The following is a 13087-nucleotide window of genomic DNA, read 5'->3' as shown; positions in this document are numbered from 1 at the left end:
CTTATGTTCATCCTCGATGACTTCGCAATATATGACCTGAAGGTTGCCTTTTGATTAGCATTGTAGCTTATTGTCAGCTGTAAAGCATAGACCATGAAATTAAATAGATAGGTACAACTCAGGGGCGAACGAAGAAAGGTGTCATATGATACTTACGCAAAAGCAACGACAAAAGGGAAAACAGGAACAATTGAAATCCTTCTTCCATCGTCACGTTTTCAGTCTGATCGCCAGCCCAACTATTATAATAAATTCTGAAACATTAAAAAACATCCTATTAGTTTCCAATGGAATTATATCTTTTTTTCATAAAATTTAGGTTGTATTTACTGATTATGAGTACCTCGCGGTAGTTTGCTTCACGCTTAACATATTTCCCCTCAGGAATTGTCACCGCGCACAATTTACTGACCGTGCCCGACCTTGAGTCGAATGACAGAAATTTCGAAAGAAAAGCCCTATTGAGTTAGCGGGGGTCCGAGTTAGCTGATAGTAATTGACTGAAAAAATGGGGTCCAGGAAATCTGTAATATTTTTCTTTTTCCTGATAACATTGTGTTTCTTTCGGCCTAAATATAGCATTCTCCCACGCAAACAATCGTGGGGGAGGAGTGGGTAACAAGCCTAAATGTGCGCCTACCTGATAGACCAGCCTGTATTTTTAGATCGATGGAAAAATTTAAACAGCGAATTAAATGGAAAAAAAGTTGTAACTAACAAACAGCAGATTACGAACGATTTTAAGTCTATGTAACGATTTAAAGTAGAATTAAACAAGAAAATTTGTTATTATGAAATGAGTTGACAATATAAATTGGCCGCCGTACGCATAAAGAGTTTCTAAGACTGAGGGTTCGTGCCATGCTATGCTACTGCCGTACTGAACGCCGACAATAGCCAGGACCCACTGAAAAATGACCGACAGCGTTCTGGTGACAACAATAAAAAAGAAAAGTCGGACACTTGTAATACTGATCTTTTCTGTCGAAGTTTGTCGGTAATAGAGTGAATTTTCAGCGGGCCCAAAAGCGCAGCCGCGAAATTAAAAGGTTGATCCTTGGAATATGACCACGATAGTAAGAGCCGCATTACTTGAAGCTTTTTTTCCTTAGCTAATCGACAAATACTTTACGAGATTCCAATGATCACTGTAATGTTGCTTTATCTCGTTGCATCATCGTACCTTTCTTTCTTTCTTCGCAGTCTTGAATTGTCAGGACTTCGTCTACAGCCTCGCTCAAATCAGTTGCGACAAAAAAGAATTATCAAGTGATTTATATAGTAAATCAGTTTACCATCTATGCCGCTCTTTTCTTCATGCATATTTATGTTGAGTATTGCGTCTGAGGTGGTATTATGATTAGGTATGAAGGGGTTTTCCTTGTTGATTTGGTACGTGAACAGTTTCTCTCTTGAATTTGTGCGTCCCATTTCTCACGACAACTGATAAAACGAACGGTATCAGTCACGAATAGTCCTTGTAAAGTAGGAAGCTGACTAAGTAGGAACCTGTAGCTGACGATTTCATTTACAGTATTGCATACATGGAGGAGCCCTCCCGGCTGGTAAAGGTTACTACGAAACGTGAGTTATTTCCTCGTGATCCTAGAGAACGGTATGCAAGACTGATTTTCATGCTTCAGCGTTTCATCACGTTCGACGTTGTTTATAAATTAATTTTTAAGTGATGTCTCTTAAGATGAGATAAAAATATAGCTCGCAGAGAGACTCATAGTTGTAGAAAAGACCTGTAGCTAACAGTTTCATCAACAGTATTGCATACATACAAGAGCCCTCCCGGCTGGTATATGTTACTACGCAAAACGTGCCAGAGTTATTTCTTCGTGATCCTAGAGAACGCTATGCAAGACTGATTTTCATGCTTCGGCAATCCATCAAGTTCGACGTTGTTTATGAATCAATTTTTTCAGTGATGTCTCTTAAGATGAGATAAAAATATAGCTCGCAGAGAGACTCATATTTTTAGAGGAGACGCTAAGAATGCGTTAGAGTTTTTAGAGGAATTTAGGATCTCGCCTTTTTGCGTTTAATGAATACAAAAAAGTGACGAGCAGTTCTTCAGGGCGGGCAAAACCAGACATTAACTAACTCTGTTACGCACGCCAGACTCACGTGTCAAATACAGTTGCATAAAAATGGTAAGAGAGCTGTAAACTTGCAAACAATTACAAAGCGCCGCCTCAAAATAAAAGAAAATTTACTTATCCGTAGCTGTGTCATTTATTGCTTATTCTTTTGAAAAGGTATTGCCAACACAATGATCGTATTTTAGAACGAGAAAAGCACCCGTTCATGGCCTTACAATTATGGAAATAGATACAAAAGGATCGGTATGTCACGCGATGCTGTCTCGAAACGTAGTGCGGGGACTTAGAAATTACTTGTAACATTTTGCCCCACCAGAGGAGCAAGAAACACCGAGCTCAAAAAGTCCTTGGTAATTTAATCGTATACAAGTTTTCTGTGACGAGAGTTGCATTTTTGCCTAAAACTCGGCTGTACATTCAAACAACTGTATGTTTTAGTCAGACATATTGATATGATGCATCAACTCTATTGAACACCGTGGATACAAAGTTTGAGCCCGTGCTTACATGAACGGCGGCGGTCTGGGTAAGAGGTCTATGGAAACGTTTTTTCTTTTCGCTTTGGGCCTAAACATCCCTTTCCTTAGTTCTGTCCGAAAACATCTTAGCTTCTCAAACGAAAAGAAACATGTGTACTAGACGTAGAGAAAAATCACTCGGCCTCCTCCCCTCATGTTTGCCTTGCACCTCAAGAAGCAAGACTTGGAAAAAAGATGTTATCCGACGTGCGAGACGACTTGACGTGCCCAACCTAGAATCGAGCTATAGAAATTGCGAAATAAAATCCCTATTGAGTTAGCGGGGGCTCGAGTTAGGTGAGAGTAAATGACCGAAAAAATAGGGTCAAGGGAAATCTGTGATATTCTCTTTTTCCTGATGACGTTGCGTTTCCTTCCGGCCTAAATATAGCATTCCTCTCACGCAAACAACTGTGAGGGAAGGGTGGGTAACAAGCCTAAATGTGTGCCTACGTGTTAGACCAGCCTGTAAAAGGTTCTCCAAAATAAAGTATTTTTAGACCGGTGAAAAAATTTAAACAGCGAATTAAACATAAAAAAAAGTTGCAAATAACAAACAACAGGTTACGATTTTAATTCTATGAAACGACTTAAAGTAGAATTAAACTGAAAATTTGGTTTTATGAAATGAGTTGACAATGTAAATTGGCCACCGTACGCATAAGAGTTTCTAAGGCTGAGGTTTCGAGCGTTAGACCTTCGTCAATTTCAATGGTTGTGCCATACTACTTACGCTGGTGATAAACGCCAGGACCCATTAAAAATGGCCGATAGCGTTCTGACGACAATAAATTTAATCTTGGATTTCATGAGTATACAGCAAGCCTAAAAACACAGCCGCAAGATTAAAAGATTGGATGTTGGCATTAAAAGATTGGAATATTACCACAATATCAAGAGCCATATTACTTGAAGGTTTTTTTCCTTAGCTAATCGTTTTCCGTAGCTACTCGACTAAAACTTTACGAGATTGCAATGATAATTGAAATGTTGCTTTATTTTTTTGTACTGTCCTACCTTTCTGTCTTTCTTTGCAGAGACTAAAATTGTCAGGGCTTTGTCCACAGCCTCGCTCAAACTCTGCAACAAGCAATATATAGAGAGAATTAGGTTACCTTTCATGCCGCTCAATTTTTCATGCATGTTTATGTTTGGTCAAGTTACATCTGTAGAGGTTTCTGTATTGAATTGGTACGTGATCAACAATTTTCTGATGTACAGGTACATTTCTCACGGCAACTGATACAACGAACGGCACCAGCCTTGAACACGGTCCTTACAAAGTAGGAAGCTAATTTTCTTGTAGGTTGAGGAAAAGCTTACTTTTCCAGCTAATGAGTGTAGAAAGTTGCGCGAAAACCCAACCAGGTCAAGACCGCTGGAACTTTTAAAAGGTGTTCTTTCTATATTTAGGTCTTACATATACGATTCCCACGCTTTTCATGGACCTATTTGTTTCCTTGTTCAATGATCTTGATGCCAGCACGTACATGTTGCCAGGATACATAAGCAGCGAAAGCCAAAATTAACCTCGAGAGATCCTGACGGGAGTTTCAATAAAAGAATCTCAACAAATGAAAGATAAAAGCGCTTAAAAGGAAATAGAGTCAAGAAATATATAATAAATATACAGTGAGACGACTGGAACCTGTAGCTAACGATTTTATTTCCAGTATTGAATACATGCAAGAGCCCTCCCGGCTGGTATATCATTACTAGGCAGCGTGCAAGAGTTATTTTCTCGTGATCCTAGCGTGGGCTATGCAAGACTGATTTTCATGCTTCGGCATTCCATCACGTTCGACGTGGTTAACGAATTATTTTTTCAGTGATGTCTCTTAAGATGAGATAAAAAAATATAGCTCGCAGAGGCTCATAGCTTTAGACGAGACGCTAAGAATGCGTTAGAATTTCTAGAGGAATGAAGGATCTCGTCTTTTGCGTTTATGTAACAAAAACGTGATTAGTCGTTCTCCAGGGCAGGCAAAACCAGACATCAAGTCATTCTGCTACGCCCGCCAGACGCACGGGTTGCTGACGTGTAAAACCAGAAAATGCAAATACATTTGCATACAAATGATAAACGAGCTGTTGCAAATAATAAGAAAACGCCGCCTCAAATGAAAAAATTCTAGTTATCCGTAGCTATGTCATTACAGCTTATTCTTTTAAAAGGTATCGACACCACAATGATCGTATGTTATCCGAGCGCGAGACAAAGAAAGCTTCTGAATTTCCAACTTAGAGAATCGATCATTCAACCTTCCGATTTCCCGCTTGGATGCTCAACCACTGATCTACAAAGAACCCGGGGGAGAGCTAAGCCATTAAAAGGTACAACATATGTATAACAAAAAAACATGTATGACTCAGTTTCTCCCTTGTCGACTCGCTCCTCTTGTTCAGCTTATGAACGAAAAAAAAGAATTTCGACCCAAACAAATATCATCATTAATCATCAAAAACACCGTAATTGTTAATCAAATACGCTAACCCTATAAGCATCAAGCTTGAAGGTTACCGGTCGTGTAATATGTTTAATAAGTAAAACTAAGTTAGCGGAAGATACAAATATAAAACTAATTTTCTGAGTTTGATACGAGACGCAGACAATATTTGTAAATTGATCGCAAGCTTGGTTTTTTTCTCTCCATTCAAAACGTAATGACTTCACATTTTTTTAATTTTCAAAGATTTATTTCAGCCAGCCTAATTTGCTAATTTGCAAGTTATATCATGCAATTGAATCCTACACACACACAGAAAAACAAATACTTAAGAAAAGAGCCATAGTGTTTAGTGATTCTCGTCTTTGTCATACGCAAAGTAAAGGGCCCGATTTAAGCCTGTCTATGTCAGGATTGACGACCCGAGGGAGCATCAGCGCAGTAGAAGTGAAGAAATAATCACTATATCACTATAAGAGTTGTTGGAGATTTTACAATACGTTAATTCGTCTTAATTTGATTGACATTTGTGAGTGATTTAGTTTGTCTACTACATAGCATTTATCTGTCACGTTTTATTTATTTTTTTTAAAGCCCATATATGGCCTTGTTCCATGTGCCTGTTGCCCCACGATTTTAGTGTCTTTTTTAAATAAGCTAAGAGCTGTGAGTGGGAGTTAACCGAAGCGTTGTAATAAAATCATAACATTAATTGAATAAACCGTAACTTGATTTGGAAGCGTGGTACAGCTTTTTCACGTTTTCGACAGAGGGAAGTGTTGCCGGAGATACGCCTCAGACGACTAATTTCAAAAACGTTTTACATTTAATACTTCCTTCTTATTAGGGGGTTGACGTAAGATTAGAAGGACACAATATCTATGCAGGATCTTGGGCGCAATCGAACTTTTAATGGAAGTATTGATGGTAACATCAATAAATTGATCAACAGTGAATGCAATGCAGGTTTATCATGTAAATTATACCATTAGGGATGGAATAATGAATTATGACCCCGTGTCTGCCGAGCACAGGTATTGTCGAGATGTACTCTCTACACACTCGCACGTTTTTGTTTTGTTTTTTTCTTTTTCTATTAAAATAAAAAATTATGACATATTTCGTGGCGGTCTTTTTAAGTTTTTGATAAATCGTAACTGATACGGTCGAAAAAGTCGAAGTAATTTATTTTCGAGACGTGACCTACTTTGACCGTCACGTGATCGTTCGGAAATTTGTTGTGCTAGGTTGATTGATGCTGAGTTTTGAAACCTATTAAAAAAAGAAACAATTAAACTTCTGATTATTCTAAAGACTGTTACTCATCGTGCGTAAAGCAAAGAATAAACATCACGATTGTTGTAAAGCATTTAACTTACGAACTTTTAGGGATGTTTCAATTAAATATTAAAACCAAAAATTGACAGTTTAACTGAGCGTTCAGTAAATATCAAAGAAACTGAATATGTCTCATTTTCCTGGTTTTTTTGTTCAGTCACATGACGTCTTAGATGTCGAAACAATATATCTCTTTTCGTGTGTTAACATCCTGAATGAAATAACTGAAGTATTCTTAAGATTAGACCTCATCGCGTGTAAAAGGAACTCATGATAAAACCTGAGCGGTCAAGAAATTAAACGACTGAAAACAAACTGAAAATATTGCGAAGAAAGCTTTTGACGAGCGGTTGTTACATTGGCTTCCTTCAGAGCATAAGAATATAATATGTAAATAAAAAATAATCGCGAATCATTTCGCTAAATTTGAGAAGATGAGGAATAAAACTATCGGCGAAATAGGACGGTGGATCTCGCCTGGTGGGAAGTCACTCTAAAGATCAAGATAATTTCCATATCAGCCCGATAGCTGTGTTTGTTTTTAGCTTCGTCATTGTTATGTTAGTTTTAAATGCAGTCCAGCCCGGCAGCTTCTAGGTTTCGTTTACGTTTTCGATCTGATTGATAACGCCCGCAAACCATAAATTTCCATGCTCAGTGAATGTAAATGCGACGTTGTCGTCTAGATATAGGCGGTAAAATTCAGGCAGGAATTATTAATAACCTTAAATCGTCATTGTACCAAATACCCCGAAACATGCAGGAAAAAACAACAAACAAAAACAATTGTATTCACGAATACCTTATAAGCAGCCTCCTATTGCAAGCTCAGGATTGATTGCCGGGTGTTTGAAGTTACAGAAGTCTTCTCGACAATTTATCTGACTGATCTGGCCACGCGGTGGGAACACAATGCCCGCGGCTTACGTCAAACGATAAGCAGAGACTTGGACGGTCACGTGACCGTCTCAGGTATTTTCGGGATTGAGTAGCTCTCGGTTGTCGATTAAGCAGTTTCCTAAAGTACTGTGGACACAATAATCCATTGTTTGACAATTTTTTTAAATTTTGGAGACATTTTCTCTTCTGTTCGAAATGTTGGACTAAAATCCTAATACAGAAAAAAAAGTCTTAAAGTAAGCGCTTGTGTCCAAGTTTTGGTTGATAGGGACGATGAGTATCACTGGCATCGTCCATCTAGGACCGAACCATCAATCACGGTCTAACCTGTATTAAGCGGTCAGTTGTCAAAGTCCCGAGATTTCTTCCTTTCGTTCCGACCTCTAAGCCAGAACCCTGCGAGGGCAAAAAACTATCATTGCAATGGGGTGTGTAAAAGGGTAAGTACTTTCAGTTTACAATCTCTCGTATAATCTCATATTCTACAAGCCTGAGTTGAATAATTGGTCTAGTAAAAACAGACACAAAATAACTCTACCGACAAGCTTTTATTTGGTTTGATAACGACAGAAAGACAAAAACAACATCCGCTCCAAAAATAATGATAACATGATTGACAACTTCCTTGAACACGCACGACGGTGAGTGAATCTAAGAGATCTGGGCTTTGCAACATGTTGTGAAAGCTTTACACACTCTTCAGTAGCCCAAAACATGGATGGCTTCTGAGCGAACGGCTGGGGGTTGTTTATGTAAGGGAGGTTAGCAAATAAAAGCAATCAAAGGCTGCTCTTATTGTGCAAATAAAGTAAAGAACCTCTTAAATAGCCATTTCCTATCGCAGACCACGCTAGTCAGTTTAAAACAAAGAACAATGACGGAATGGCCAAAATAGGGAAAGGTTAATAACATAAATTCTTAATAACAAATTCACAATGTAAGGCTTCATCCTATTATATCGCAAATAGATGCTGATCCGCATAAAAACTAAGCGCCGAGTTGGGATGAAATATAATTATAAGGTGCTTAACCTTTATACCCGAAGATTTGCATGCAAGTTCTCCATTCCGTTTTTATTACACATTTCATATGCTACTTTAAAGGAGAATTTGTCAACCAATAAATTTCTCTATCACTAACTCAAAAAACTACTGAGCATAACTTAACGGAAAATTGCATTCAAAGGAGCTGATGACTGTCGTCAAAACCGTAATGACCTCCTCATCGGTGTCTTTGAACATCGTGACAGTGGTCTTCCTGGTTACAACATTGGGGGGACTGTGTGCTGAAGGCGTCCTCCCTCCCTTCACCCACCCAAAATGCTAAAAGCTGACGATCTTACGGAAGTGTGGTCAATCTTAATCGAGAGAACAGAAAATCTTAGAACGAGAATGAATCGTGGCTTGCAGACGTTTTAAGACGATTAGAAACCACTTAGGTAGCGAAAATGTCCCGATTTCTCTGTCACTGTACAAAAAAAAAATTACAGGGCAAAACTTATCAGGTTATTAGATAATTTATAGGAGCTGATGGCTGTCGTCAAACCGTAGTGACCTTGCACTGTTGACCTTGATCATCATGACAGTGGTTGTCTTGGTGACAACATTGGTGAGACCGGCGCTTGCGCATATTTTTGCAGCACACGATGACGAGGATCGTGACGGAAGCTGTGAAGCTGCTCACAACAGGACCAACTATGCTGCCCACATTTAGTGAGTTCTCTTCAACCATGTTGGTGGTTGGCCCACTTGAAAGAGAGATTACTTCGGTGCCCGTTGTAGAAGAGAATGGCCGCCATTGGGTCGTGGACTGATCTGGTTGAAGGGTTGACGGCGCCGTGCTAATACTTGATGTCATCAATGTACTGCACTTGTTAGATCGTAAGTAGCTGCACTGCAGGCCTGTTGGTACACCTGGAACTTGACACTCAGGTATAATTATATCCTTACCATCATAACAGCACGGAGAGCAGGGCTTGCACAGTCCCAGCATGCCTTCGGCATACGCCCCAGGCTTACACCTTCCACATTCGGCCTTGGAAGTCACTGTACAGGCTTTCGTAGTTTCGCGGTACTCACCGCAATTTCTACAGTCCTCACAACCTCCGGCCTCGAGGAAAGCAGAATATGTCTTTCCTAGCACACATGGCTTGCATTGCACAGGTGTCGAAGGGGGTATTACGTCTCCGCAATTGACTGAGAGACCCTCGCCAGGTGGACATTTTAAACAGTCCTGGCACTGAATCGAACCAGTTTTTGGATCTTTGATTGTTATCTGATCCGGTTGGCATGAAGAATTGGCCTGAAGGCTTACGTCTGCGGGTTAAAAAATACCTTTCAGTATTTTTTTGACGCCAGAAAAAGAGCTAATGGCAAAAGGACTATTGTGTTCTAACAATGGGAATTATTCTTGACTGATGTGTTCAAGCCGACACCTGTTTTAGATAGAGGCGCCTCTTCAAAGTAACAATAAACTATTTTCTATATGAATGGGATTTATAAGCACGGATTTCTGTCTCTTTAGCACACTCCTTGAAACTCTTGCTGCTTTTAAACCGGTAAACCCTCTTCCTCCCTTTGGGAATCTTCACCCTAAAGTTTATCAGCGATTTTTGCAGTGCTGTGATATTTTTATGTGCTCATATGTTCATCCTCGATGACTCCGCAATATATGACCTGAAGGTTGCCTTTTGATTAGCATTGTAGCTTATTGTCCGCTGTAAAGCATAGACCATGAAATTAAATAGATAGGTACAACCCAGGGACCTCACAAACACATGATAAACGAAGAAAGTTGTAATACAATACTTACGCAAAAGCAACGACAAAAGGGAAAAAAGGAACAGTGGAAATCCTTCTTCCATCGTCACGTAATAGGTTTTAGTCTGAAAGCCCCACTATTATAACAAATTCTGAAACATTAAAAAATATCCTATTAGTTTCTAATTGAATTTTTAATGAAATCTTTTTTTTCATAAAATTTAAGTTGTATTCAGATTATGAGTATCTCGCTATAGTTTGCTTCGCGCTAAACAAATTGCACCTCAAAGCCCCGCCAGGTAAGGAATTGTCAGCACCGACAATTTATTGATGGTGCCCGACCTAGAATCGAACGTTAGAAATTGCGAAATAAAATCCCTTTTGAGTTAGCGGGGATTCGAGTTAGGTGAGAGTAAATGACTGAAAAAATAGGGTCAAGGGAAACCTGTAATGTTTCTCTTTTATCTGATGACGTTGCGTTTTTTTCCGGCCTAAATATAGCATTCCTCTCACGCAAACAACTGTGAGGGAGGAGTGGGTAACAAGCCTAAATGTGTGCCTACGCGTTAAACCAGCCTGTAAAAGGCTCTCCAAAATAAAGTATTTTTAGACCGGCGAAAAAAATTTAAACAAAGAATTAAACATAAAAAAGTTGTAAATAACAAACAACAGGTTACGAACGATTTTAATTCTATGAAACGACTTAAAGTAGAATTAAACAGAAAATTTGGTTTTATGAAATGGGTCGACAATGTAAATTTGCCGCCGTACGCATTAAGATTTTCTACGGCTGACGTTTCGAGCGTTAGGCCTTCGCCAATTTCAATGGTTGTGCCATACTACTTACGCTGGTGATAAACGCCGGCAATAGCCAGGACCCATTGAAAAATGGCCGACAGCATTCTGACTACAATAAATTTAATCTTGGATTTCATGAGTATACAGCAAGTCTAAACACGCAGCCGCAAGATTAAAAGATTGGATATTAGTATTAAAAGATTGGAATATTACCACAACATCAAGAGCCATATTACTTGAAGGTTTTTTCCTTAGCTAATCGTTTTCCGTAGCTACTCCACTAAAACTTTACGAGATTCCAATGATAATTGAAATGTTGCTTTATTTTGTTGTACTGTCCTACCTTTCTGTCTTTCTTTGCAGAAACTCAAATTGTCAGGGCTTCGTCCACAGCCTCGCTCAAACTCTGCAACAAGCAATATATAGAGAGAATTAGGTTACCTTTCATGCCGCTCAATTTTTCATGCATGTTTATGTTTGGTATTACGTCTGAAGGGGTTTCTGTATTGAATTGGTACGTGATCAACAATTTTCTGATGTACAGGTACATTTCTTACGGCAACTGATACAACGAATGGCACCAGTCTTGAACACAGTCCTTGTAAAGTAGGAAGCTAATTTTCTTGTAGGTTGAGAAAAAGCTTACTTTTCCAGCTAATGGATGTAGAAAGTTGCGCGAAAACCCAGCCAGGTCAAGATCGCTGGAACTTTTAAAAGGTTCTCTTTCTATATTTAGGTCTTACATATACGATTCCCACGCTTTTCATGGACCTATTTGTTTCCTTGTTCAATAATCTTGATGCCAGCACGTACATGTTGCCAGGATACATAAGCAGCGAAAGCCAAAATTAACCTCGAGAGATCCTGACGAGAGTTTCAGTAAAGAATCTCAACAAATGAAAGATAAAAGCGCTTAAAAGGAAATAGAGTCAAGAAATATATAATACATATACAGTGAGACGACTGGAACCTGTAACTAACGATTTTATTTCCAGTATTGAATACATGCAGGAGCCCTCCCGGCTGGTATATCATTACTAGGCAGCGTGCAAGAGTTATTTTCTCGTGATCCTAGCGTGCGCTATGCAAGACTGATTTTCATGCTTCGGCAATCCATCACGTTCGACGTGGTTAACGAATTATTTTTTCAGTGATGTCCCTTAAGATGAGATAAAAAATATAGCTGGCAGAGACTCATAGCTTAAGACGAGACGCTAAGAATGCGTTAGAATTTCTAGAGGAATGAAGGATCTCGTCTTTTGCGGTTATGTAACAAAAACGTGATTAGTCGTTCTCCAGGGCAGGTAAAACCAGACATTAACTCATTCTGTTACGCCCGCCAGACGCACGGGTTGCTGACGTCTAAAACCGGAAAATGCAAATACAGTTGCATACAAATGATAAACGAGCTGTTAACTTGCAAATAATAAGAAAGCGCCGCCTCAAATGAAAAAATATATACTTATCCGTCGCTATGTCATTACAGCTTATTCTTTTAAAAGGTATCGACAACACAATGATCGTATTTTAGGACAAGAAAAGCACCCGTTCGTGGCCTTATAACGACGAAAATACGAGGTTTAAAATTTGAGTCCGTGCTTACATGAACGGCGATGGTCTGGGTAAGAGGTCAATGTAACGCGTTTCACCGCTGACCAGCATACAAAATTCCCAGATCTGTTAATGAAAATAACTATGGAAACGTTTTTTCTTTTCGCTTTGGGCCTAAGTATCGCTTTCCTTAGTTCTGTCCGAAAGCATCTGAGCTTCTCAAACGAAAACATATTTCTGTGTGTGCAATATCTGTTAAGTTATTCATCGATAAAAAATGTTTAAAACGGTGCCAGATTTTATATTTTTGAGCAGTTGCAGCTCTTTTGAGCTAATTCCGTTCTCCTATCGTCCATACATGACCATACTGTGACGGAGTGGTAACGATATTTGCTCACGTGTACCAGACGTGGAGTAAAAGAAAATCACCCTCTCCCTCCTCCTCTCCCCCCCCCCCCCCCCCTCATGTTTGCCTTGCTCCTCAAGAAGCAAGTTTTGGAAAATGATGTCATCCGAGCGCAAGACAAAGAAAGCTTCTGAATTTCCAATTTAGTGAATCGATCATTCAACATTCCGATTTCCCGTTTGGATGCTCAACCATTGATCTACAAAGAACCCGGAAGGGAGCTAAGCCATTAATAGGTACAACGTATGTATAGCAGAAAAAC

General features: G+C 39.3%; 2 protein-coding genes across 11 annotated transcripts in view; both read right to left on the bottom strand.

Annotated features, from left to right (window-relative positions):
• Positions 1-7318, bottom strand: part of LOC113684804 (angiopoietin-related protein 7) — a 30317-nt gene extending 22999 nt beyond the window's left edge. Inside the window, exons 1-3 of one of the 7 annotated variants that reach the window (XM_089190896.1) lie at positions 7214-7318; positions 3644-3706; positions 157-254 (exon numbers count right to left, since the gene is read on the bottom strand). In XM_089190896.1, the coding sequence (XP_089047022.1) occupies positions 157-208 (52 nt within the window). In that variant the 5' untranslated portion in view covers positions 209-254; positions 3644-3706; positions 7214-7318. Of the gene's footprint in view, positions 1-156; positions 255-1183; positions 3105-3643; positions 3707-3790; positions 4055-7213 lie in introns of those variants that run through there. The other 6 variants (XM_089190894.1, XM_089190893.1, XM_089190895.1 and 3 more) reach the window with 6 other exon arrangements.
• A 522-nt stretch (positions 7319-7840) lies between these two features.
• Positions 7841-11625, bottom strand: LOC149035681 (uncharacterized). Of its 4 annotated transcripts, none has more exons than XM_089190922.1 (4): positions 11515-11625; positions 11212-11274; positions 10123-10222; positions 7841-9626 (listed from the first exon to the last, which is right to left on the bottom strand). In XM_089190922.1, exons 3-4 carry the CDS (start codon positions 10172-10174, stop codon positions 8851-8853), a joined length of 828 nt encoding a protein of 275 aa, XP_089047048.1. In that variant the 5' UTR covers positions 10175-10222; positions 11212-11274; positions 11515-11625; the 3' UTR covers positions 7841-8850. The 4 variants fall into 4 exon arrangements, with proteins under 4 accessions (XP_089047048.1, XP_089047051.1, XP_089047050.1 ...); XM_089190925.1 differs by having other exon boundaries at positions 11417-11571; XM_089190924.1 differs by having other exon boundaries at positions 11356-11556.
• Between the last annotated feature and the right edge of the window lie 1462 nt (positions 11626-13087).

Source organism: Pocillopora damicornis, chromosome 13 (assembly GCF_964200805.1).
Source record: "Pocillopora damicornis chromosome 13, jaPocDami1.2, whole genome shotgun sequence".
Lineage (NCBI taxonomy): Eukaryota > Metazoa > Cnidaria > Anthozoa > Scleractinia > Pocilloporidae > Pocillopora > Pocillopora damicornis.
The sequence above is the reverse complement of the archived record's forward strand: the minus strand, read 5'-3'. Positions and strand labels throughout refer to the sequence as shown.

Excerpts from the sequence above, each read along its gene's own strand:
- LOC149035681 (XM_089190922.1), bottom strand. The coding sequence starts at position 10,174 with ATGGAAGAAGGATTTCCACTGTTCCTTTTTTCCCTTTTGTCGTTGCTT. Across the intron at positions 9,627-10,122 it reads CCTTTTGTCGTTGCTTTTGC|ACGTAAGCCTTCAGGCCAAT; the intron begins GTAAGTATTGTA and ends TTTAACCCGCAG.